Raw genomic sequence first — 27,967 nt, 5'->3', positions numbered from 1 at the left:
TCTCGACTGGAAAATATGTATAATTCTTAGACATCTTCTATAAAAGCATCCAAGCTGCATTTGAAGGCATCAGGTTATAGTGCCTCTGCGACTTCCTTTGCTACTGTCTTCCAGTTGTCTGTCAGCTTTGTTGTTAAATTATTCTGGCTAATTTCTGATGTGAGTTCCTCTGGCTTCTGCTGGAGAAAGCTAGCATTTTATTCATTGACAGGCTTTTTGTTCCCTGGTGTTTCTCCCAGTGCATCTATCCACTGCTACCACTGCTACCTCCAAACACCTTTCAGTCTTCCTTTTGGTAACATGGAAGAGACTGAACTCCTAAGCCTCTTGCTGTTGGATTTTTTCCTCATCCACTAATTTCGGTGGCTCTTCTCTGTAACTTTGCTAAGTTGAAGTACCAGATCTGCAATCTTAACTGTGTCAGCTTCATTAATGCTATATATCATAGAAAAATAATCTTCTTGCAGCTCACCTGCTTATAGCTTCTAAAGTTAGAGTTGGCTAGTTTTGTCAGAGCAATCCAGACTCTCATGGTGAGCTGTTTTCCACTATGCTTCCTGGATATTTTTCTAGTCACTGTTAAACAAACTGCCATTTTCCACTCTAAGGGAATGGCTTTTGCTCCTTGTTCTTAAATGTATTAACTAACGGAAGAAAAAAATGAGATACATGAAATACCAAGCTGCAGAAGCAAAATTATCTTACTGCAGTGGTTTTTTGAAATAGAAAATTGTCCAATTAAAAAATATATATATCTCTAAATAGCTCTTGATGTGCATCTGCATTCTCAGAATGCTGAGATCCATTGACTTATGTTAAAAACAAACAAACAAAAATAAATAACTGAAGAACTTTTTTTTTCACCTGCTCAGGAGTGCTAGAAGTTGTCAGTAGTAACCTGTGCTGTGGTCTGCAATGCACACTGCAGAAGCAGCCACCTCCCTTTGGGAAGATCTGGAGAATTCGGTAGGTTTGCATCCATGCATAGATGTGTGCTCGAAAAGGGCACGTTGCAGGATCAGGATGACAGCTAACATTTCCCTTTGTGATATTCCAGTTCCTTTTCAATGCCAGCGCTGCATGTACTTAAGAACTGTGGGAACCATTAAATTACCAAAAATACTGCTTTTTGTTGCATCTTTCATAAGATATAGGTGACTATTTCTGAATTTAGGTTTATATGCTAATATTTCTGAGAAAAGCATCTGAAATGTTAATCAGAAGCAAACCTTAGAGAATGTGTACACTCTAAAAAGGTGAAGATGTGTACTTTGATAATTTTGTGAAATTACAGATGCTTCGAAGAGCCAGAACAACTTGGAGAAACACAAAAAGCTAATTCAGGATAGTTGACACTTGTTCTCTGTGCTTTGTCATAAACACCAGTTGTCATCTATGTGTTTAGACTAAGAAAAATCAAGCAGGAAGAAGCTTCAAGTTTGCTGAAAGGCCCCTCTTGAACTCTTAGTAATCTTCTGATGAATTAACTAAATATAACAGTCTTTGGGCAACTACTCAAGATCCTTGAGGTGTGCTCCAAATGGTAGACTTCAGAGAAGCAGCAAGAGCACTGGCAGGAATGCACGCGGCAGGGATAGAAGCAGCAAGAATTGCATTACTGCTGTTCGAGGTGCACACAGGCAGCTTTCCTCCCTGCAGCATGTAATTGCAATGGAGGGTTTTGTCTCTTCAGAGCAGGCGTTTGCAGACCACTGTTAGGTGGAGTTGGCAGCTTCACTGTTCCATCCTGGCCTGGAGTAAATGAGCGTTACAAGGGAATGTGTAGAAATCTAAAGACATGCCTCTGGCAGTGGTTGGTAAGTGACTGCTGCTTGTATGAAGGCTGGCTGATTAGGTCAGGGTAAAGGCATAGGAGTGAGAAGCATTAAAAAGACCACCCAGGTAGAGAAACAGGCATTTTCGTGTTTTACTGAAGTTATGAATTCTTCACTTTCTGCAGTAGTCATAGGCCGCTGGGGAGTGATCTTTCTAAAGATTTTCTGTGATGTGGCAAGGAGATGCAAAGAGACAAAGAGTGAACTTATTTTAATCTTACATTTTTCTTAGCCCTTGTATTTCAGTTCGTTTGTTCTAAGCAAGAATGAATTCATGCCCAGCGTTAGGATGTGAGGAATCATCCTTTCTGCACTGTTGGGCTATCAACTGACTGCAGCTCTCCATTTCAGCTGCAGTTTAGTGTCTGCAGGGATGAGAAGAGTTTGTCTTCATTCCTGTTCCACTAGTTCCCCCTCTGTGTGTGCATCTGAGGGGAGGGGGCTTCACTTTCCTTTTAGCATAATTTTCCAAGGAAATAAGACTCCAACTATTCTGTGTGTCTTCCCATTTTCCTCTATCCCTAATTCCTAAAGAAATTCTGAACCCTTTGGCCAATTTCAAACCAAATTTGGAAGGGACGTAGAAGACTCGGAGACAGCTACACTACTGCAGGTGCCTCCGCGGAAGGGAAAGCCAAGTAAAACAGAGCTGCTGGACCTGCTGCAGGGCCCCAGCCAGTGCCTGACCCCCCACCCTGCTGTGCCCTGCTTGGACCCTGCCATATGGGGCCCGCTGGGTGCGGGAGAGACATGGGGGTAGGTTTCAGGGAGGAGAGCAAGATGTTTTGGAAGCAAATGAGGCTTTGTTAGGTCTACTGCTCCTGGAGGTACTGGCCTTTAAAAGTGGTCCCTGGCATCAACGTAAGAAGTATTTTTGTGTTTGTGTTACTCATTAGTAGAGTTAATGTGCAAAGTTCTTGTTTTTCTTGAAAAAGTATTTTCTGGTAAACACTCCATATTTAAATAACTGCACTACTGATTTTTCCCATTACTTTTTTAAAACAGACATAGTGGCCAACACTAACTAACTAATAAAATCAGTCCATTATAGGGACGGACACTGTTGCATGCAGTAGTGCTTATATGTTTGGACCATGTGCTTCAACTCTGACCTAAATTCTGAATTATTGGTAGCAATAAATCATATGAGGGCAGTGACAAAGAGAGATTCAGTTAGGCTGAGCCCAAAACTGTACATAATTTCTGAATATTGTTCAGTTTTTCTGTTATTCTTCAGTTTTGTGCTTTTTCCAATGCAGAAGCAACTCTAAAAATTGCGGTTTAGCACAGCACTTTGATGTTGCAGAATTCCCTGTTCTTGGTCTCTGTAAAATGTGCCAGTAGCCAGCAAACAAAGAGGAGGTAAATCTTGAAGCATTATCATGACTATATTTCATGTGAATGAGCTGCATGTTTGAAAGCAGGAGCACTCTCTGCACTGAAAGCTTGATGTTTGAAAGTGTGACATTTAGAAACTTGCCACTGTTAGGGTAAGGTTGGTTTTTTGTTTTTTTTTTTAGGGGTTGTATATGTTTGCCATTTTTTTAAACTAGATTATCTTAATTTGCCATGAGTTAACTTATACATGCATCTCTGGCCCCTCCATTTGGAATTAGAATTTCACTTTTAAATTTCTTTATAGACCTGTAAGAAGTCTGTAAAACCATAATGATTTTGTGATTCTGTTTTCTTTCACTTAAACAAAGTCATGGAATATTTATCACAACACTCATATTATTAACAACTTCAGGATTCTTGTTTCTTCCTTTCTCTGGAACAAGTAATACCACATAGAATATAAATAGTTAGCAGAATGTGCCTATTATGTTTTTTTGACCATGCTCCACTAGCTTTTGGAAGTAAAGTGTACTGGGTAAATGCATAGAACTAGCGTGACAAGATGCTGAATGTCCATGCCCCTTTGAATGCAAACTAAAGTATGCTTTATATGAACTGCAATAATTCAGTCAATTTGCATTGATTTTGTACAGCTCAGTTGTAGGAGGAATTGAGCTGCTTGAGTGCTTCCGCAAATTAATAACTTGAGACACTGATTGCAGCTTAATGTTATCTACCAAAGCAGTTACCTGTTGTGAATTTTTTCTCCTTGAAAAAATAAACATACACACTTAGGAAATGTCATTAAAAACTATGTTAATAAAAAAATTATTGCCATTTGGGTAAGCCATTAAAAGGAGCAAAATGTCAGCTCAGCTAGTGCACACAGCTTTAACACTGTGTCTATGTGTGTTCATTACAATCTGTACTTTTCTCTAACACATCATGAAACACTTTCTACCATCATGGGAGGTCTGCCTTGTAAACTGCACATTTCATGAATGGCCACAGGGTGCTGTAATCCCTCCTACATCTTTTTTTCCTTTTTTATGCTTAATTTTTTTAATGATAGTAACTGTGGCTTGATGGAAGGCTAAGCACAAGTGCAATTTGACCTTTGTATGGTATGAGGGTTTGGGCCTTTTTTTGTAAAACATTGCTCCATAATGAGTTTTGCCACAGTCTTCAATATTATCTGATTTAGAATTGTTTCCCCTAGCTTCACCGGATCTATTCTTTACGTAATAGATTTTTTTAGCCTTGATTTAGCTGGTAATAAGATATTCTCGAATTGAAAATTTTTGCTTGAAATCTGGTTATTGAGAATTGAAGGTGGGATCAGGCACAACAGCTGAATTATCCTTTTTTATTGTTGTTTGTGTTTCTGTTTCTCACGTTTGCACTGTACATGAACAGTTTGAGTGTAACTTTATTCAAGAAAGATGTTGCCTGGTTAGAGAGAATCCAAAAGAATAATGAGAATGGTCAGAGATGAAAAAAAAAAAAGACTTGTGGGTGAAGAGTGAACAGGCAAAGACAGAAAAAGGAGAGAAAATTGAGGGAGAGGGGACTGTGGCAATGGTTTTAAATTTTATATGAAAAGGGTTCTGCAAAGATAAAGGGAATAGACTGTCCTTTATAAGTAACAACATCAGAAGTGGTGGTCTTAAGTTGCATCAATGGAGTTCTAGGTTAGACATTAAGGAAAGCTGTTAACAGTGTGGATGGCTAAGCACCAAAATAGATTATACATGAGGATTGCGGAGTTGGTAATGACAACTGCATAGTTAATCCTGCCCTGAGACAAAAAGAAGAATCATGGCAGTTCTGATGTCTTTCTGGCTTTCTACCCCTTGCATAATGCAAGCTATTGACTACTTCGGTTTGAACTATAATGTATCTTTCGGGAGGGGAAAAAAGTCTTGATTCAAAATTACCAGTAACGGCGAATCTGCTGTCCTTGGTAAATTGTTCCAACACTGAATTATGCTGATTGTAAATTGTGAGTTATTTTTTTGTCTTAATTTTTCTGAGAAATACAATTTACTCCTTTTCACTGGATCTCAGAACACATTTGCCCACTGTGTAAGACTCCTTTTATCAAATTTCTCTTTCATATATAAGCTTTTATGTACTGTGCTCAAGCCACCTCTCAACCTTCTCTGCATTTTTTTTCTGTTTTGTTTTCTTTCCAAGGAAAAGATTCTGAGCTTCTTGGCATTTTTCCTAGTGTTTTCATCATTCTTATGGCTCTGCTCTGAACTTTGTTCAGTTTGTTCTCATGCTTCTTAAAATGGACTCTGAACGCCGTTAGTGGTCACATCAGGGCTGTGCCGGGTCTTTGTACTTCTCTCCACTCTTGCATCTCAGAAAAAGGGAAACGAGGCTCATTCTAGCTTGTAAGGTCTCACGTGCTGCTGATAATCCATTCAGGCATGTGAGTGCATAGCAGAATTGTTCCTTTCCTATGAGTGTCGCCTGCTTAACCCAAAGATAGCCCAAAGCTAGATGCTTTGAGGTTTTTTGGCTGTGCTAAAATGTATGTTTGTTTGCTTGTGTCTTGCTTGCCAAGTGACTCAAGTGGCTCTGTATCAGCAAATCACTGCCTTCATTATTCTCCACTTTCAAAACTTCGTTATCTGAAAATGTTAATAATTTTCCACTTTTCTTCTGAATCACAGATTAACGTATTAGTGTAGAACCAGATATTCAAACATGATAATATCCACAGGGACACCTCTGCTTGATTCCTTACGTGAAAGTATGTTTCTGGGACATGGCAGCCATGTTCTAAGGTTGGGTTACATTTGATTTTTATGTTCTGTGTATAGTATACACAGTGTGAACTACCAAGTTACAGGGTATGCTGAAAGGTGATTATTTTACTATGCCAAATGTACTGTGTATCAGTTTCCATACAGACATTCCCAGCACTGTCTTGAGTAGCTCTGTGTGACGCAGCCGTTGCCACAGTCAGCTGGAATCCCCCTTAACGCTCTTAGTAAATGTATTCGTGAGAGAAGCTGAAGATGTAACACCTAGTGCACTGCAACTTCTGACCCTCGCCCACATCCTCTGTGTGATGACCTTCCTAAGAAGTCACGACCAAAGATTTTATGTGACTTATCCAATTTTGAAAATACATCTTTTCTACACACCATATTGAGTGATGTAATACTTTTGCAGTAGTCTTGTATCCACTGTTCTCTTATTTGGTGGGAATTGCTGCTGGGGTGATAGGACTGTGATTACCCTTTCTGTGCCTATATATATAATGTGCAATGTTTACTTTTGATGGAACATCTCTAAATTGTGATGAAATCTCAGTCAGTGGTTCAGAGGGGATCTGAGCTGCACCTTCTGAAACTCTTGAATGCAAGGGATCTGGAATTAAGTGATTTTAAATCACTTGACTTTAGTAGCAGTTAGCATTTTGAGGAGAGTTAATGTTTGCTCCCTTACTTGTTTCCAGCTGTTAAGTTGCATGACACAAATTAAAACACAGTAAGTATTTCCTTCTCAAGTATTTGTTTCACTTGAGTTGAGGATGCTATGCAGTCACAAGCACAAGTTGTATCAATGTTGATGTTGTTATATAGATAGATAGATAGATGTATGTGTATATATATGTATGTGTATATGTATGTATGTGTATGTATATGTGCATATATATATATATTATAAACTACTTTGATATCCCTAGCTTAATGAAAGGCATAGGGAAAAAGAAAAAAACCTCATTGGATGTTTAGCATGTATAAATGTAAAAGGCTGACAGAAACAGAACATAAATATTCTGGGAGATTTAGAGGATTTGGGATTACAAGGCTTGATAGTGTGATCTGCTAACAGTTCACTAGGCTGAGGCAGTTTACTAAGCAATTCCCAGAGGACTCAGTATTTTTAACGGTGAGATTTCCCAAGTAGTCACTTCAGAAGCTGAAATTTCTAGTAGTGAAATCACAGCTCCAGAAAGGGTAACTAAAGAGTGGAGCATTGCCTGTTTGGTTGTCAACCTTGCACCACGTGAGTTTTGGATTCTCTTGCCAGCCCGTTCAAGGACAGCCCAGCAAGGAAGGCAGTTTTGAAACTAAAAATTTTATCTTGGTTCACTTTTTTCTCCTCATTTCAAGCAAAGAAAAGCTTTAAAACATGACCACAGCCGAAGTTAAAGGCACAAAAGCTAGGAGAGAGGCACTACAGAAAAGCAAGAAGACAAACGCCTTGATTTTGGAGGCTGGCAGTAACATGTAGTGCTGCATAGGCAATACCTCAACCTGCTGCCCTGGGAATCTTTGCAGAAAATGTAGCCGCTTATCCTTAAGGAGAGTTGTTGGAGTAAACCCAGAGCTGCTTTGTGCTGCTGCCTTCTGCACCGAAGAAGTTTGCTTTGCCAGAAGTGCATGTTGATGCAAGAGGTTATAATACATTTAATTTCTAATTCTGCAAATAAGATACCTTCTTCAGAGGATTGATTTTGATGACCTGCATCTATTTAAGTCCTAGAAAACTGAAAGTGGTACATTAGTGCTTTTGCGTGGTCTTCCATGAAGCTGTGCTGCGGATGGGGCCACGGAGCCATGACGCAATTCACGTGTAATGCTTCCTCGGCAACTCTGCTCTCAGCATGTGATTCTCAGTTGTATGAAGCTGTAAGAGGAAACTGTGCTTCCTTTCTAAGAAGGATGCAGTATGCCTGTCCATATTTGTATGAGGTGACTGACAGTTCCTATTTGCTTCCGTTATATTTAACTTACAGCAACCAACTCATTTGTTTAAGGGAAGACACTTTACATTAAAAGAGTAAGAGGCAGCCAAAGTTCTTATAGAGAATAAGTTGGGAATCTTGTTTTCCTCTAAGAATGTGGTTTGCCTGTAGGGGTGAAAAAGCCTGCTTCTGCTTGCGCAAAGAATTTTGTGCTGAGCAGAAATTCAGCAGCTTCCTGAACTGAAGTGACAAGACTACATTTATATTTAACCTTTCTTAAAAAAAATTAGGTGCAAAATAACAGGAGCTGAGATATCCTCCATTTTGCAACCAAGCAAATTACTTTGAATTTTTGACTTTTTTTTTTTTAAACTCTTTTATCTTGTGAGGTTTGCAAACTTGTGAAGAAAGTTTTTGCTCATGTAAATAACAAAATTGGAATTCATCGGAGACATTTTTCTAAGGCATACTTGTGACATCTGGCATATTCGGTGGCTTTTTTTTGTTTTTATTAAAAAAACAGGTGAGGGAGTATATTATAGATGCATCTAAGTATCTTTCATTGACACCTGCAAATGTTAGTTATTTTGATGAGGATTCCCAAAGTATATTTAACAGAACAGTTAAATTTAATGTGATATAATACCATATACTAGATAAATCAAGAGAAGATAAATACAGAAGTAGAGCTGCAGAGGATCAGCATATCTACTGATACGTTTTCATGGCTCTGTTGGAGTCCACAGAGGTTCTGTCCTGACTTGCTCTACCAAATTGCAGCTATGTGCTACTGGACATGAGAATGACCAGGTGCATTGATCATATAGGACTCCAATCTTAATCCCACTCAGAAAAGCAAAGTCTTCTGCTCATACCTAGAATAACATGACTGGGTTTCTTTTTATATCCTCCACAGTAGATATTTGAATATAAATAAGATGACATGATGTATAATGAGAGCACTGTATATTATTATTAGCATTTTCATAAGGTGATATTAATTTGAAATGTTTCACTCTGGAGATCTAAATCATATTTAGTTTGATTTGATTGATAGAGATCTAAAAATACACTGAACATACTTAAACAAATACCACATCAATTTCCCTTTTTTCTCTCTCTAACCAGCATAATGTCATTGATTTTTAACCCTTAGGATTTTTTATGCCATGCAACTGCTGCTTAGCTTCCATAATAGAGTCTCAGTACAGTCCGTAGAAACAAATGGTTGGAATTTGAAGTATTATAAACTACGTTAGCAAATATACAGAGATTTGAATAAGAGCCAAAACAGACTAAATTTTTTTAAAAAAATATCATCTGCTTGTTGCCTGATGGAGCAACTGCAACTGAGTATTTACCAGGCTGGTTAAAGTATGCAAGAAATCAGAAATTCTGGCTGTCCTGTGTTTTGGGAGGCTACAGTCACCACTTCAGAAATCAGAAATTCTTCTGTACTTTGTCAAAGAATGACCTCTTTTCTCAGCTGTCCTCTCAGGACGAGCTTGCCTACGTGTCTTCTCTCAGAGCCGTTGGTACTGAATTTACCGTTCACACATTCAAGGATGTGACCTTACCAGCAAAAGGACAGGCCTTGATATTTTCGTTGGTTGGTTTTGAAACCTGAACCCTCCTTTTACCTCAGAAAGGACAGTAGATATAGTATCTAGACAAATAATAATTGCTTGCACTACTTTTTTTTTTTTTCTTCCTGCAGAGGAACATTCAGCCCTGGCATCTTCTAAAAAACCCAGGTTACCCCTGCTGTCGTGCCTCCTGCATCTCTGAGACTTGGAGTCTCTCTCTCCCTAGAAAGCCTGGAAATCTGTCTGTCTCTTGTTGTCTGAAACAGCTTGTTGCTGCTATTGTTCCTTCTTGCTGTCTTCATTGCTTCCATTTTTCTTTACTACTTTCCGCTTTCTTCTATCTTTAAGTTACTGTTGATCTGTACCAAACAGCAGGAAAATATGTTCTGTAATTAGGTGCAACCTATTATTGCCAGCATTCTCACTGGAGAAATTAATTGTCATGGCTAAGAAACATTGTATTGATCAAAGTCTTGTTATTTAAATGGATATTGTCAAAGCTTAATGCCCTTAACGTCCTGTAGTACTTTTCCAGGAATGTCCTTTTTTATGTAGGTCTAATTCTGATAATAGAGGCAAAAAGAGTGGCCAAGACAAGCTCAGAGAAGAATCCATGCTATCCCTTGCATGCAGACATATTCCTGAATTGGGCTATGTACTAATCAGGAAGCAAGGAGCATCTGCCTTCTTAATTGGGTTGTTTTAAAGTTTATGCTGTCTGCGCATTTTCAAATTATGGCAGTGATCCTGCAACACTGAGGTCAATGAGATTACTTATATACATAAAGTTATTCGTATACACAAACCTTTGCAGACTGTACTTACTGGTATGGAGAATTATGTGGAATAAAAATCAAGTTGAAACTGTATGGGATTTTTATCCTGTCTTTTACATTCATATTTTTAAATAATTTTGCTGGCTCTTTAATATTTATAAAGAGCTCTGATCTTTTATTGTACATCTTCAATTATTCATCTGACTCAGAAGATTAAGAGAAACCAAAAGGGTTTTTTTTTAATCTAAATAGTGTCTTCACTTTTCTCTCCTCTAATCTAATATTTTGAATTTTGAAAGGAAAAAAAAATGAACTGTGACTAAGAGAATTATCTGAACAGCATATGAATACTTAAATATGACTATGTCCTTAAGTTCCCCAAATAAAGCATGAGCTAGTGCTTAAGTAAGGGTTGTTCCCCTAAATCGGGGAAACATAGGGGAGAAAAATAATTCATATTCTTAGTTCAGGCAGATTCCAAGTTCAGTTTATCCTAGGAACATCTCAACCCAAATAGGTTTACTTTTCTCTTTCTTTTTGTCTGACAGCATTTGTAGTCTGTAAGCCTGCTCCAGTGTGCAAATGTTCATTCTTCAATTTTGACCAAGGAAGAACATAGCAGCTTCCTGTTTTTTTCCTGGGTTGGCAATTAGGCCTGTTCTCATTATGATGTTTACTGAGGTGAGATATGCAGTCAGTATTTTAACACTGTGAAAATAAGATATAACCACAGACCTCATCTTCTCAAAGTCCATTTTCCTCCCTTCCTTCTTTTGTATCGCAGTCATTAAACTGAAGATGTTTGTCATAATTCGCAAGAGGAAACAAGCAAGAGGGTAAGCTCAGGCTAAACAGGTTGCTCTGGTTTATCTTCTCATCTCTAAATTGCAGGCACCTGTGCTGGATTTTTTGCTTTTGTGCAAAGCCTGGTCACAGCCGTTTTTACCCCTTCCTTTTCCTTGGACATGTGTGTACTTGAAATTGATACCTAATTTCTTTTTGGAAGCAGGAGTTTTCACTTTTTTTTTCTTTTAATCTTAAAGTGCTGTAGGAGGATAAGGTGCTACTTAACCACTGTATAACCTGAAACCCAGCAGGTGGTGTAGGTTTTTACTCTTATTGCACAGGTGAAGGTGATTCCAAGGCTGCCTTATGGCAGTTAGTTTTAGGCAATTCCTGCTCTGACATGATTTTCCAGAGGGGAAATGGGTGTTTAGAAAAAGAAATGTTCACCCTTGAGTTCAGCTGCAGAAGGTTCTTCCTCTGAAAACTGCAAGGAGAAAACGTGAAACCCATAATCATTGACAAAGTGGGAAAATATGATCTTAAACTAAAATGTTTATAGTGTACATATAGCTTAATGTCGTATTATATTTTCCTTTAATTCTGAAGGTATCTTACATGCTTTACAAGGTTTTGGTAACTAGTCATAAGCTTCTCAGTTTTACTTCTAGCCGTATAAAAGCTATCAGCTTGTGTAGAGAGTAGCTTGAAAACATTCAGTTGAAAGATATGTGTATCCGTCTGAAACCTTCTGATGAGGTTCACCCATTTTTCTTTCCACCAGGTTTGGAGGAGACCAGCCGGTGTATATCAATATTATTAGAGATCCTGTCAATCGATTTTTATCCAATTATTTTTTTCGACGTTTTGGAGACTGGAGAGGAGAACAGAATCATATGATCCGTACCCCAAGCATGAGGCAGGAGGAAAGATACCTGGTATGTTTAAACAAACAGCTTTTAGTGGAATGTTTCTGATTTCCCGGTGTAGTTAGGTAATGCTGATGTTCAAAACTGGCTGCTTGGAAGGTGTGAGAATGAGGCACCTTCAGTCCCACCTTTTTACTTCTCTTCACATTGCCTGGTCCTGAGTTTGGTCAGTTTTAATATGGAGACTGTTGCGTATGAATTTAATTATCCAGTTTTATCTCATATAAGCTGGCAGCAAGTTCCAAATGCCATTGAATTAGAACCCTGCCATTAAGTTCAATGGGCTTTGGATCTGGACTGCGTAGTAGCTGTCATAATAATTCTGTGAGTATTTATCACTGTGAATATTCGGACAGATTTTTGGATTGAAATGGAGGCAATAACTATGCTAGAGGAAATTGGGAGATTGAGCAATTAAGTGAGCCCAAGCCTTTAATGGTTTTGCTGGTAAGTTGTACAGTGTTCTTCACACCAGTGCTCCCATATCTCAGTTCTTGGTTTTATTTTGTTGCCTTTTTTAGATTAAAAAGGTAATAATAATGGTGGCTGAGCTGCTATTCTTACAGCAGTTCTAATTTTGTGCAACAGCTGAACTGTCCTAATGCCTATAAGCCTCTGTCACAGGCCAGGCTCCCATGGTGGTAAGTACTGTACAGATGCTGAATGAGAAACACGGAAACGAGAGTGGCTATCACTTTGCATGATGCCTGATACCTCTGCCATTTGCACACGCACCACCAGCTAGTGTACACGCTCTACCCAAAAGAAGACCAAAAGATGGGGTCAAATCTTATCCTCCCTATAACAGAAGTCCAGTTTGGTTGGATTCAGCCTTCAACCACAGTTGACCCTGCAGGGTTTCAGTGGCACAACTGTCCAGGACAGTTCTGTTCATCATCCAGATGTTCTGTTATGAAGTGTTGCAGGCCCAAACTTAATGCCAAAATAAAGTCAAGGAGGCTTATGACTTCTGGAGAATAAAGAGAGAGAAAAAATGTATTGAAGGAGCAATAAAGATCCAGACAGTTGTTTCAGTCCTAGCTGAGGGCAGATGAATCCAAGGAAGGCTGTTTTTTTTCCATATGACAGAACTGTGCTGTTTTCTTTTGGACTTTAATGCTCTTATCTGCTCACAGGGCTTTGCATGACAAACAAGTCTATAAATCACAAATAACTAGGAGGGGAACTCTTTTTTCAGAGTGTAACTACATATAGCTTTAAACTTTCATCACATCTGCTATATAATTATAAACTCATTTCAAAAATGCTGCAAAGTGTTTCTTATTTGCTATATAGCTAGAGTTACCCAAGAGGTCTCTGAGTCAGCTGAGGTTTCGACATCGTGGTGCGTACGTTTGGAAGGCAGGCTCAACAGTTTTGCGTTCTGCGTGTTGTGTACGTGGGCTTTTGTTCCCTGGTGCGTGAATGGGACAGAGGGTTTGCAGTAGTGTGTATGGGGTGGGTCTGTTACTGTATTATTACTTGGCTAGAGCTGTCATACATTCCTTTTAAAAAAATTGAACATTAGCGGTACAATCTGTACTTCACCCTGAGCATCCCTACTTTTCATTTGAAGTGGAACGTATGGTGATTGGCACCTCTCAAGACTGATTTACTTTGCAAGAGTGGATACTGATTCATTACCAGCTGTGCAGTTTATTCCATTCTGAAGACATGATATATACAGTAGGTAAAATTTTACCTTCAAACAGAACTGGAACTTACTAAATAGATTAAATTCCTGTTATATTTGTGTTGTTTTAAAAACGAATAGAAGGAAATGGCCTTGTATTTTCATATGTGTGTTGGGATATGCTTTAGGAGATTATATATTTAATTATATATATGTGCACACATACATATATATGTGTGTATTATATATATATTTGTGTGTGTGTGCATATATATATATATGTATATATAAAAAATCACACACACATGCACACATCAGTATGGAAGCTATAATCAAAAGGAAATAAAAATTGCCATTCTGTTGGGATCATTAGCCTAGTGGTTCTCTTCAAAAGGCAGTCTGTCTTTCTGAGACACCATTGGCAACCTTCCTAAAAATTATTTCTGCTTTTTTGTTTTGATCTTCTCTGTTTATAAATCTGTATTAGAAGCCTGGAAATGTTTTTGGATCTGTCCTCGTCCCTCCTTGGCAAAGTCCGATCGTCAGTTGTGCTGCTCAAAGCGGATTGTTGTTCTTGTCAGGGTAAAGCATAGGCCAACTGCCAGTGTGATTCATTTTAACAAAAGCCAACTGCTTGGAATGTGAGGCTTTTCTAAGGCTTGTGCTGTCCAACCAAATAATGGAGTACATGCCTGCATTTCCATCTTCGCCTTGCTGGTGCGAGGAATTCTATTGACATATGTTTTAAAACTCAGGTAATGGATTTTATGGCATGGTAGCTTCAGAAGTCTGCTGAATCAATTGCCTGAAATAGCTATGAAGAAAATACACAGTTGGTCTTACCTCTGCCCACAGGCCAGTGTAGCCTTGTAGCACACAAGGGATGGCTGGCTTGACTGCTGTCCTCGTACTTTTCCCAGTTCTTCCTGGAGATTTCTTTTTTAATTGAAAACTAACCATATAGCGTTACTTTTTTACAGGAGAATACTTGAAGGATAAGCTTAGACTGAGGTGATCTCTGCATTTCAAATGCTTTATGAGTTATTTATCTTATTAAATAGTTTCTATTACTGATCACAGTATTAAACCTAAGTGTTTGGGAGGAGATGTGCCTGACCATGGGCAGACACAGGACGACGGTGGGAGGATACAAGAAGCTTTCACTTTTCTTCTATTATGCCTCAAATCAAAAGCTAGGAAAATACAAAACTACTCATTGCTCAGCAATATTGAGCTCATTGCTTAAGAGCCTGAGAAGTCTAGTATTGACAGCAGATATAAACTTCCAAAATAGATGGAGAAGTTGTAAATGTCTACCGACGTCCAGTAACTCCTCCCTTTCTGGCTGCAGAAGAGCAAGGTTTGCTTGGAGGGAGGGTGCGCTTGTTATGCAACTGAAATATTCGGGGGTTAATAGTGCTTTTCACTTCAGTGTGAATCTGTGGGAGCTCAGCACCTCTGCAAAATGGGCTCTTAAATAAGGGAAGAAAAGCATTTTAAAATAAGGTTTTCTAACGTTCTGACTCAACAGACTCCTACGTGGTCATCTGGTTGTGATGTCTTTCAATGGAGGCATTCCCTCCCCTCAATTCTGGTCATTAAAAAAAGGGGGTGAAAAAAAACCCTTGAAGCTTTCTAGGTCTTTGGGTGCTATTTTTTAACTTTGAAAATCTGAACTGCTGACAAATATCAGAAACAGAGATGGAAATTTCCACTGTCCGCTGATCATTTGAAATTTTCTCTGAATAGAGCTTCAGGCTTTGACTCTGTTCCAGAGAAAACAAACGTTCATTCAAGACTCAGATAAGTTGTTTTAAATGTTTCGGTAGATGTCTGTGTTTACCAAAACTTCTTCAAAGCCAAGACAGAAAACAAGTCCTTTATTCACAAGTCAGATATGGTACAGGCAGCTGCTGCAATGTGAGACTTTCCACCCAGATCAGCCAGTTCCTTGCCTTGGCCTGGAAAGGGCACTCACTCTGCTGAAGTGAGTTACTGTCAGTCACCTAAACAGATTACTTCCAAGCTTCTCCAGATTAAATAGTGGCAATGCTAGCGTGGCTTATTATATAGAGGATAATGGTCTGGTATGACGACAGCCACTTCAGAGAGAATCTAAAGCACTCTCATGCAAGGGTTGCCCTACCTTTTGTTTGCATAACATGAGAGAAATTCATGGTAGTGAATTTAAATGCATCCTAGTGAATATGTTGCAGGTCGAACTAAAGTTCTTAGGGTAAATACACTTCAGTAAAGCAAATACCACATTATCAATGTGGCTGTGACAGCTGTTCATACTAAGCAAAAGAAAAATATGCACCAGTTGATTTAGTTCAAGGGTTGAAAGTTCAGAAGGTGAAGCAGTACTCCTGATAAAGAGTGAGACTACCATAAATATTGGAAAGTTTTGTATTAAAACTGTCCTTTCCAGATGGCCTGTTACTAATTAGTTCATAATTTGTTACAACTGCAGTGTGAGACATCAAATATAAAAAATATGTATAGCATTTTTCATCTTTCCTTATTGCGTGCTTAAACTTTGATCTATGACTGCTGAGGTTGAATGAATATGTGAAGCAGTATGAGCTGTGAATTGTTGGCTGAATTTCAAGAAATCTAGTTGTAGATGATTCTGATCTCTATTAATTCTAGAGTCACGTCACTGGATATAGTAGCATGGCTCCTGACTTACTCAAGCACAAGATCTAAACATCATTGAGCCTAATTTACCAGAAGAGAGAGGTTTTGTGTGAAAAAGAGTTTGGTAAATGAAAAACTTGTCACGCACGTACAGAACGTTTCAGACTTTCATTGTAATTAGTGGTTAAGTCTGCACCATATCCCTGTCAGGTTCAGCATAGTCTCTCAGGTTCATCTCTGAAAATAAATATGCTTTTCCTATCAAAAAAATGATAATATTCTAACCATATTCAGTCTCAGTTATGCTAAAGGTTACTCATGCACATAATACCATGAAGGATCATCTCTCTTTTTGTCTTTTAAATTAAATATAAATACTTAAATAATTGTAAAAAGTGCAGTAGGATCACCACAAAGGAGCAAAGTAAAATTCAAAGGGTGTCAGGAAACTTTCTAGTCAAGTTTTTTGCAATAATATAGATCTCTCCTGTGGCAAAGGTTGGCTTTTCATACTAAATATTTGAATCATCATGTTGAGTTTTTTCCGTAGAATTTAAACAAAAGTATTAAAAATACTGAATAGTTAGAGTGATCAATGAATTTTTCGTATTCCTGAATTTTGAGAATTCACTTTGATAACTGCATTGCTTTTCATTAACATAAAGACATTCATTAAGTATGTGTAAGCAATTCTATTATTTATTTCCTAAAATTTCTATTTACAATGAAAAATATTATTTTACCAATTGCTTTGGTGTTCTCATGGCATCTCACTGGCTTAGTTCTTATCTTTATTTGGATAATAAAAATACTTAACGATGGCTAATTGTATTTCGCATTTTCAGCTATAGTAACACATTGAACTTTCTCCTTCAGGCTCTCTCTAGTTTGTTCATTTTTTGAATTAAGTGCATACATATCTTCTTAGAATGGTGGGTTTTTTTCTTTTTTTTCTTCTTTTTTTTTTTACATTCTTAGAATGGGGTCTTTTTGTGGGTTTTAATTGAAAAGTGGAAGATATAGTCGAATTATTTAGCTAACACAATCTGTAAAGTTCAGAAAATCCAGGTCAATTCTAGCTGTATTATTTTCAATGTTTTAGATATGTTTCTTCAGGATTTCCATTTGCACATGGCCTTCAGGAGAGATTAGGGTACTGAACCTGAAAGTAGAGGCCCCTGCTCTCTACTTTTGTTCCCATGTGTGTGCTTCTGTATACGAAGAGGGGGGAGAGTTGCCTGCCCTCAGATTTATTTCTTTAAATTGCTTTTCTATATGCTATTTTTCTACTGAGGATCTCCGAAGAGGCTACACACATCAGTTGATTGAACCTTGGAACTTTTTGAAGGGTCTGGAAGCATGGTTAAAATTGTTTAGATTGGAGAACTGAGGCAGGATAGATTAAAATGAGTTGCCTATGTACATACAGTGCATACCAGTTATTTGGGAGTTAAAAAAAAAATACACTTTCAGTTACTGGATTCTGAGCTTTAGTTAAGAAATTAAATATTTCAAGCACCCTCACTGCAAGTTTCCCTAACTTACCCCCCATACACAGAGTAGTCATTTTGCTCCCTGCATTATACATTGGTGCTGAGATGATTTGTTAAGTTCTTTTGACGTCCTGCAGTATGCCCTGAGCTGAAGTGCGGATTTGCAGCTGTAAATCTCATTTGAGGCTCACACAGTAGCATCAATATCCAGCGCTACTATTCAGGATGCCGGGAGGGCGCTTCTCAAGCGTAGCCACCTGTCAGCTGACCCAATTAGAACAGTTTTCTTTTTCTTCCCTCTGATGAGCTCTTTTAATAGTCTCCAGCTGTTCCCTTTTCCTGCATTAACTCTTCACAGCAAAATTTCTCTCATATTTTTGTAACTGCTCTTCTAAAGTGTTTGCTCTAAAGCACCAGGCAAACTATCTTTCACTTAGATTTTCCCATTCTGTATTAACAATTTACAGGACCACAAAGTTAAAGATAATTCAGACCTCAGCTGGAGGAGGGACTGATTAAGCAACTTATAAAATGTAATATTAAAGGAAATGTTTTCATGGCTGGCATTTAAATTTCAATGACTTAAATTTCCAAAACAATACTTTTTACTGTTCCCCTGTGGAGTTTGCACTCCAAACGTTGCAGCGTTCTGCAATTATATGAGGATCAGGAAATGCGTTTTACTAATCTATTTTCATTTATTAATCTGAGTCAGTTATACATAGTAAATAATATACCATTGGTGAAAACTGCAGCATTTAAATCTCTTGTGTAATTTATAATAAATTCTTGTATTAACAGCAAAGATAAAAAGATCTGGATTTTATGAATACCATGTTTTTATTTTAATTATATCATTCTGTATTGCATTCCTTCTCAAGGAGGCAGGTTACAGGAGAACTACAATATTTTGCTTCATGTAAAAATCTGAAGTATTTTTTTCAGGCACTTTTCTGGTGTTCTGTGTGCCTGAAGATTTCTGGCTGTGGCAAATATTAAGCAACTACTTGAGAAATTAGAGACCAAGAAGCAGCAGAGTCCCAAGCATTAAGTACCCACCGTCTCATGTAGACTAATATTATTACAGGGTCTTAACACCACCAGTAAGCAGGACATGATAGTTAAGACATTTGTATTAACAGCAATTGAAGTAATTAATATTCTTTTATTTAAGGACTTATCAATACTAATCCAAGTTGCAAAACATGATTCTTCATTTTTATGGTGATTTTGCCAAGTCTGTTAATGGTGCCTTTATGAATTTAAAGAATACAAGATAACTCTTTGGGGTTTTTTGTTGTTGTTGGTGGTGGTTTTGTAAGTATTGTGATAATCTGGGGAGCTAGTTTTCTCCAGCTTCTTTGTAGGGAGATGGTGTTTGTAGGGTGGAAAATCCCAAATATAGAACAAAGACTCTAATGTATTGATGCTGGCCTTTTAAGGCCAAAAAAACTGGATAAGGGAAGAGGGTACATCCATGTTATATTTTCAGAGAGTGTCTTGGAGATTAAAACAAGAACAGAGGAGCATTCTTGTGTAGCCAAAGGATAAAAGCCAGCCTCTCCTTCAGCAAAGGCAGGAAAGTGATTGGCAGGGGGGGATATAATCCTCATTTCACATAGAAAATGATGGAATAGCTGACTGTTATCCATCAGGAATGAGATCTTGTGTGTATAGTGGATAGTTCTATGATAGCATCAGTCTCAGTCACAGTCAGAAAAGCAGATCAAAAGCAAGAGAGAACAAAACAGAGAATGTCATTGTGTATAAATCTGTAGCGTGGCTGCATTTGGCTTCTTTGAATGTTTGTGACCTCCTGTTCTCAAAAAGGGTATGGAAGAACTGGAAAATATTCAGAAATGGGTAACAGCAGTGAGGAAAATACAGAAAGTTTCCATATGAGGAATGGCTAAGTAGGTTAGGACTCCTCAGGTGGAGAAGAAAAAAACTAGGGGAGAGGATAGGTTAAAAAGACAGCTTGCAGAAGGCATGGAAAAGCCCTGTAAGGAATGATTCCTCACAGTCTGTTTCTGCACAAGAAATAGAAGATGTCAACTAGAAGGGGTGGTTGCCAGATCCAACAGAGAAAAGAGAGACAACATGGTTTGGATAAAGTGTAATTAAGCTGTAGAAGTCTTATGCTGGAGAAAGTTGTGGGTAGTAGAAGTTTATATGTGTTCAGAAAGAGCAAATATAGCCATCAGAGACTATTAAATACCACAGCAAGAACTCCACCTCAGAAAATCTCTGATGGGCTGCAGTCTAGGACAGTGCCCTGAAAAGTGTTTTGTTCCTATGGTCCTTGCGCGGCGAGTGCTCCGGGCCTGGTGTGGGGCTGGGCAGGCCCTGGCACGGCAGGAGGGGGGCCATCATCTGCTGAGGCTGGCTTGTGATGGGGGTCACAAGAGGAACGGTGGAAGGCAATGGAGACGCTGTATTTGGGGGACTGGGAAACAGGGGAGATTAATACAGAGCTTCTGTCTTAAGACCAACAAGCTGTCCGGAGTGGTAGAGGTATATAGAGTATACAGGTTTTTTTATTATTTGGGTTATATATTTGTATTTCATGTGTTAGCTAAGAGTTGTTTTATCCCTCAATTAGTAACAAGTGTTATTTTGCTTGTCAGTCTCTCCAACAATTTAAGCTTTCACTCCTTACCCCAGGAGAGAGTTTCCTGGGAGTGTGCAACTTCATTACTCATGTGCATGTGATACATACTGAGTTTCTAGAATTAGCAGCTGATCTGAGTAACTTAAAGTCAAACTTTGTAATTATGTGCCTACAGATGAATTCTACTATTAGGTGATTTAAATAAGATAGTTACTGTTCAAGTTATAGATCAAGTTATAGATCAAGGCCTTCAGTTCAAGGTATTGTATCTTGACATTAAAGCAATTGAATGTTCTTGATTGTATATTATATAGTGATTAAGCTGTTGCTGTCTCACATGTCTGCCAGCTCTGCTGATCAAATTAATTTTTGTAATTTCCAGACTGGCATTGAGGTTCTTAATTGTTAGTACCATACTCACTATGTTCAAATCTATCTGAAAATGCTAAATCAGAAATATATGTGAAGTATGAAAAGAATCCACAACTTTCCATGATAGTTGTGATCAATGTCCAGTTTCACACAGTTATTAATAAATGTAGCAATATGACAGATGTAAAATCCTGAATATTGTGGTTTGAAACTTTTTTTGGTACCTGCTTTCCAAGAAGTAGAACTCTCTTATTTTTGGTATACAGTACTTTCAGAATGGATGAGTTTCAGATGTTTTGATGATTTTTGTAAGTGCTGAATAGGTATTCATATCTTTCGTTCTCATCTATTTTGTGTATTCTTGACTTAGAGATTGCTGTTAATGTAAAACCAGCAGGAGGACACCTCTAAAGAAATGAGGGTGGGGTTAAATGGCTCCCAGTAAATGATGGCTTATGATAATTAGCCAGTGATTGGAAACAAAACCTATGGAATCTCTTTGTGTGATGTTAAATGCATAGTCTAACGTTTTGTGTATTATGAAGCTAGAGTGTTCTGTGCTCTAATAGTCATCAAGTAAAATTAATTATTGGTTGTTTTTTTCTTTGTGTGTGTCTAAAGTTGGAATAGAGTGATTTTTTAGAACTGCAAATTTATCATTATCTAGAACTCCTCTGATTTCCTTTTTTATTAGCATACATTTTAAAATTCAGTTTTTAACATCACATTTTATATATGTTCCAATTGACATGATTAGAATTGCTTCTTCAATTTTATTATTTCTGGGCTAAGCAATATAGATGTGATATTGACCAGCAAACAGTCTGTTTTAAAAATATGGTGTAATCATACATATATGTTTAGAAGTCTTACTTCTCTGAAACATTTTGTATTGTATTCATGTTTAGTTTAAACAAGGTTTGAAATTTTGTCTAATGAAATCATAGTAGTCTTTCCCTAGAAAACCATACTAAATGCCTTCCTAAATGCACTCCTTGCTAGGAGTAGACCTGTTTGTTTTTTCTGGTCATTTTATGCTCTAACCACATTAAATCAGAGCTATTAAATTGACAGTGTGGTGGGGAAGAAATTGCAGAGCCTTTTAGTTGTCTTTACAGAGGATGGGCAGGGAGAGACACCCCTCCCTTACTGCCAATATATTGAATGTGTTCAGATTGTGGTGTGATAATGTTATTTCAAGCAGTCAGATATTCATTTCATGCTGTAGGTGTCAAAGCCTGTAGGAACTGACAACTTCTAAGAATAAAACTGTATTTATTAGCCCATTTTATTTCTTGTCTGTCGTTCTCCTTCCTCTTTCCTTTTGGTGGTATATACATTATTTTTCTGGTTGTCAGCACTGCCAGCAAAGTGAAATAAATGGAAATCCTGATCTCTAAAACTTATTTGGTGAAGCAAAGCTAAAGCTTTTAGAAGGTGGAATCATAGTGAAAATTCGAGTATCCTCAGTCAGCAGAATCACCCGACCTGTGGGATGTGGGTAACGTGGTATGAGATAGCAGTGTTTTTATAAAAGCATTTGTGTCTGTCTTGTGCTTTAGCTGTCTGACACATTCACTGATGACACATTCAAGCTACTATGTAGTGGTAAAAGTACTGTTATACTGACACCCTGAATATATTCTAAGCTATTTATTTGTCTCATTATCATTAGCTTAAAACTGTGTGTGTCATTAACCAGATGCTTTCCTAAAATGTATTTTTTGGTGGCAGTGTGGACTCCTGTGTGGACTTCAGAATGCTGGATCACACTTGTACATTATGTAGTTTTAAGACTATAAAGTAGGTTATGTTGAAACCACGTGCAAGCAGAGATACAGCTTGTTGCAGAAGAAAAGGGATATTTGGTGCCCAGGCATATTCAAGATGTAGTTTATCCTATTCCTAGATTTTTTTCCCTTCTGAAGTCTCTTAAGGCTTTTTCTAGGCTGCAGAGTGAGTGAAATACTCTGCTGAGTCCTGTTGCCAGGATCACTTGGACCCAGGGGCCTGCTGGAGCATGCCGTACTGCTTGTGGCTGGCACCCGGGCCTCTGCTCCCTGGTGTCCGGGCACACGCTGGGGAAGGTGCCTGAGTGTCTCTTGGGACGCAGCTGTGTTGCGTGTCCACAGGAAGCACTTGCCAGTCCAGCAGGTCAGGCAGTGCCTTTGGAGCCTCCCAAGCTTTTTGCGTGGCTGCCCTCATGGCTACTGCATAGCTGTCCAGCTGTGTAAGCACGCACCCTTTCAAGCAGATGTGTGCTGAAAGGTCCCTGCAGAGGTTTCTTTGAAATGCTAAAGGCAATATGTTATTTTCTACTCAGGCTAAACAAAACTACTATTTCCTGTGACCAGTAAGTCTTCAATCATGGCAACCTCTATGCTGGTACCGTCTGTTTGGCTGATGTATGAGCATGTCTTTAGGGTTTTGGTTATTACTAAACCTTGGCACACCTCAGAGAAGATGCCTGCTCTGCTTAGTTTCATAATGTCACCTTTCTAGTTAGGATATTACTGAATTTTGGATCAAGAAGGGTGAGATGGAGCTAGAGGACTGGAAGGAGAAGAGAAGAAGGGGTCTTGTTGAGGGGAGGAGGAAGTCTCAAATCCAAGTCCTCAATGCAGGGGATCACAGTGTTTTGCAGGATGGCAGTATTATTTGTTCAAGGTCTTTCTAGTTAAATGGGGGAAGAGGCAAGAAAGTAAAGACTACTTTTATTTAAAGGAATATGGTCAACAATCACAGTAGGAAGCAACAATAAACATCATTACCATGTGAGATTTGGGGGCACTGAGGGTCTTTGATCTGACTTGCTTGTCTGCTCAGAGCAGCACTTTTCCTGTTTTAGAGCACTTGCTCTTTACCCTCAGTGTAAAAAAGCAAGTTGTCTGCGTGGTAGGTATTTCCTTTTATGGGACACCCCTCCATGTGCACCTCTGGTTACCAGCACTCTCCACCTCTCTCATGAGTAGTAGAGAAGGACCCGCATTGGTTTCTCTGCTTCTGTAACGTCAAGTATCTACATCCTCCTTTTGTTAGATTAAGACTATGTAGTGTTAGCAGTGAATAAATTTAATGAAAGACCTTTAAATTTTAAGGGTCTTGCATTCACAATATTGTGGATGCTAAGCAGCATATGCTAAGAGAATAGTGTAACTTTTTTCTTTTCATTTAAAAATAAGATTGACTAATTCTCGACTGACTAAACAAATGCAAATAAAGGAAAGAATCCTTTGTATGACAGTGAAAAAGAGGCACAGAGATGCAAATTTAGTTCTTTGTTTCTGTCTCATTACAGAAGAACAGATCTGAACTGGGAAATAATTTTCCCAACAAACAGATGTTGGCTGTCTAGTCTTGCTTTGTTTGGTTTAATATGCTCCTGTGAGGTAGAAATATGCATTTGTGTTTCTACAAAACAACTTTTAAATAGATACTAAATGCCATAGGTTTTTGTTGGCAACTGGATTTGGATGTTCTCTCCAGTTGCCTGGCCCTGCCTGGCAAATGACGGGTGTGCTTTCCCACAGAAGTGTTCTTCAGGTGTCAGATATTCCAGAAATCAGATTTTCCAACTTGGCATAAAGGATATTGCTGCAGATGTTTAGGGGTTTTTTAAGAGTTTTTTTTTCTTTCTTTCCTTCCTTTCAAGAGTGAAACTTGTATAAGGAAGTTATCAGCATTCTAATAATTTCAATGAAATGAACTTTTTAGTATGAAGGCTCCAGGCTGGTATTAAGTGTCCTCCCTTCTCTTTTTTTCCCCAATGGGATATGAAAGGATTAGGGACTTCAGACAATGAGGCGGTGGATTGGCTTCACTGCCAGACCGATAAGCAATTACCGTCAAAAGAGCAATTGGCAAGTTTTGATGTTTATCACAGTAGCTTTGGGAAGAATAATGGCTTCAGTGCCCTGAGACAAGGACTGATTCAAATCACATGCTCTGAGGCATCTTGGCACCTGAATGAAATGGAAACGCAATGGAAAAAAAAACCCAGGCGTCTGAGGGGTACTGATGGTCACTGAGAGTTCTTCAGAAAGTTACGTGTGACCTGATTCCTTGAGCCTTTTTCTGATGTATTTTACCTGAATTAAAAAAGCAAAAGGCAGTTTTAAATAAGTCGCTGAAACAGCATTGGCAGAAGAAACCTGAGGGAGCAGATTGTGATGAGCTACAAACCTGTATGTGTTGACACTGAATAGGGTTTCAGGCCATTTGGCCATTGTTTCCTTATATTCAGTCAAGTAAGAAATTGTATTGCTGCCAGGAACTCATTTTCCTTTCTTTCTAATTGTTTCCTCCCACCTTCCCTTTTTAAAGAAAGAAATGAGGGAGAATGAGACAAACATCAACTGTTTCAAATGCTTTAATTTTTTTCTTAAGATGACTATTTAAGTTCAAGTGATTTCATTCAAAAATTGTGTGAGATTCACAGACCTGTTGACTGATGATGTTGCATGATCATGAACTATCACAAGAGGCAGTGAATGCCTGTCTTACATGAAAATTTAATTCCATCTCTCAGAATAAGCAGTAAAGATTCTGCATCAATTGAGTCCATAAACTGCTTCAACATAGGGAAAATTTTTGAAGGAAAAGCAGTGTTTCACTTATTTTTATTCTAAGTGTTCTTTTCTTTTTCCCTGTTGACTAGGTTTTTCAAAGCTCCTATATCCCTTGTAATTATAGTTGCTATACATAAAAACAAACAAAAAAACCCCAAAAACCCAACAAAGGGTGTATAGGCGATTATTTATTGCTGTGGGCTCTGCAAAATGGACTTGCATTGTTTCAACAAAGCTGCCTACTGCTCTGTTAGTTTTTGAAACACAGTCTCATCAGGTTGCCTTGAACACAACTTCTTCCTATGAACTCTGATCCAAGCAAAGCTAGCCACTATTCATAACTAAGCTTGTCAAGAGTAATTTCCTTTTTCTTGGGGAAAAATCCACTAACCAGTGGCAAGCAAACTTTCCATGGTGAATATGTTTTGCTAAATTTGATTTTTTTCAGAAATTAACTTTCTTTTCTCTTAAAAAAAAAAAAAAAAAGAAAGAAAGAAAAGAAAAGCCCTACATATCAATGGTTGGAGGAAAAAAAATAGAAACCCCCCCCCCAAGAATGTAATCCAAAGAGATGACGTCTTTGACAAAAGGAAAGAAAAAAGCAGATTTTTTACCCCCCACTCCCACCTTCTAGCAGAGTTATTAACTTCCTTGAGATTATAGCTGATCTTGTTATTTGCTGTATTTTTTGAAGCCCAGCTTCTGGAATGAAGTGATTGAAAGAATCTAAATGTGAGGAGAAGGACATGTTTCTGTTCTTCAGGGCTCAAAAACAAAAGAGGCAAAATTTATCATACCTCAGAATCCTTTAATTTTAGGAGTTTGTCTTTCACAGTGCTTAAACACTTGAAGTTGTCAATACATGAAGGTGTCAACACAAACTGAAGAGTGAAATCAGTATGTTTGTTCTGTTTTATTCCTGTTATTCAGAATGGCTGTGCTACAAATAATGCAAAGTATTAGTAATTTCCCAGAAAAGCACTAGAGCTGTTCAGCAGGGGGATGATTGTTAAAGAGAAATTGAATAGGGTCAGTATAGTGAAAACCATCCTTAGTTGCAGCAGCAGGGAAGCCACATGTGAAAGTAGCATGCTTTTCTTCTCTACACAAGCTACCTTGAGACTTCTGTGAATCTTTTTATAGCTCATTCTTGAGAGGTGAAGGAAAAGATTCAAAGTCTTTAGGCACTGGGCAGAAATGTGGTAAGATAATGGCAGCTAATACACAGTACACACATTTAACTCTTTTCTCAGTGTTCAAGAGAGGCTTGTAGTAGAGTGCCACCATAAGTGTGGTAGGTAGAAAGGACATAAATACATTTAGACCTTGCTGCTGTGAGGAAGCCTGTTATTTTTTCTCTGTTTGGCCAATACTGTGCTTTTAAGATTTATCATCCAACTTAAGAAATGGGCAAAAGCAAAGAAATTTATAACCTCTTCTGTATGGTGATGATCATACACTTTCTCAGCTTTTAGAGAGAGGCAAGAAGTGATTTTCCTTTATTCCTGGACAGTGTAATTGAAGTCACTGGATTATTTCAGGTGTGTGTCACAAGCTGTTGGATACAGGCCTTCTCCCTTTAGCATCAGTGGCAGGAAACTGTATCACTGGAATTCAAAAAAGTAGTAATTCTAAGCTATAACTGAGCAGTATGTGGAAATAAAATTTTTAAGATACATCAGCTAGTCAGCGTTCATTTTCTTTGGTGAGAATTGTACTATATCTGCTGATGAGAGAAGCTTAATAATAAAAAGAGACTGATTTCCTGAAGCCTGCAGTGGGGTTTTTTTGAGATTTATTGTAGCATATCTTCCCTCTTCCATGTATATTTTTTTTGTACAATTTTTTTTCTTTTGAAGCTTTATTATGAAGAAGTTAAGAATTTTCTGCCCTAATTTGTGTTACGTGAGCTTCTGTAACAGTATGTGTAAACAGAGTGATCTTTCCTGTTTGCTCTGTCTCTGTCTTGACGGCATATCTAAGATAGTAGCGTTAATATTTAATGTTCATTGCAAATGCAGTTAATTTCCTTTTGGCTGATGGATTGCTTCTCTCTGCTAACATCTTTAACATTCAGAACTCTGATATTTGTTTTAGTCAGCCCTTTTTATCTTCCGTGTCATTAAAATGATTTCTTTGAGAAGCTTTACTAAAAAGTCATCATAGTGCTAGTTTCAGGATGTTATGGTATTAATAAAACTTAAATATGTTTCTGTTCGTATATGAGTGTTTGAGGGTTTTGCTAAAATCCGCTGAGCATAATTTCTGTACATACAGTCAAGTTTTAAGGGAAAGAGGACATTTGGCCTAGGAAAGAAGACCTGTGAGAGAAATGTGAAACTACAGAAATGTCTGTTACAGAAATAGGCTTTCCTATATTGCAGCATCTGTGTAGCATTTTGAATAATTTTAATCCCATGACATCTGTGCAAATGACATCTAGTGTCATTTATAAAGATGCGAACTTTCTGCTGTAAGCCCTTCTTGAGAACTGAGCATAAGAACCGCTTGTACCAGGTCCAACACAGGCACCAGCTAGCCTAACTAGGGAAGAGGGTACAGGCTCCCTCTATGCTAGGGAAAGACTAAGGGGCACGGGGAAGCGTAGCGTTGCTTCCCCTCCAGTATCTTCCCAGCTTCTGACTTTCTTCAGCTTGCAGATTTCCTAACCCAGTTACACCTTTATCATCAGGAG

At 38.1% G+C, this 27,967-nt stretch overlaps 1 protein-coding gene across 1 annotated transcript in view; it reads left to right on the top strand.

The window, feature by feature from the left end:
- The window catches only part of UST (uronyl 2-sulfotransferase), a 175,194-nt gene that overhangs the window by 97,502 nt on the left and 49,725 nt on the right, over positions 1–27,967 (top strand). The window contains exon 5 of the mRNA XM_026100281.2: positions 11,811–11,964. Coding sequence (XP_025956066.1) covers positions 11,811–11,964 — 154 coding nt within the window. The remainder of the gene's footprint in view (positions 1–11,810; positions 11,965–27,967) is intronic.

The sequence above is a fragment of the Dromaius novaehollandiae genome, chromosome 3, assembly GCF_036370855.1.
Source record: "Dromaius novaehollandiae isolate bDroNov1 chromosome 3, bDroNov1.hap1, whole genome shotgun sequence".
NCBI classification, from domain to species: Eukaryota; Metazoa; Chordata; class Aves; order Casuariiformes; family Dromaiidae; genus Dromaius; species Dromaius novaehollandiae.
Note: the sequence above shows the minus strand (reverse complement) of the source record. Positions and strands in the feature narration are given on the sequence as shown.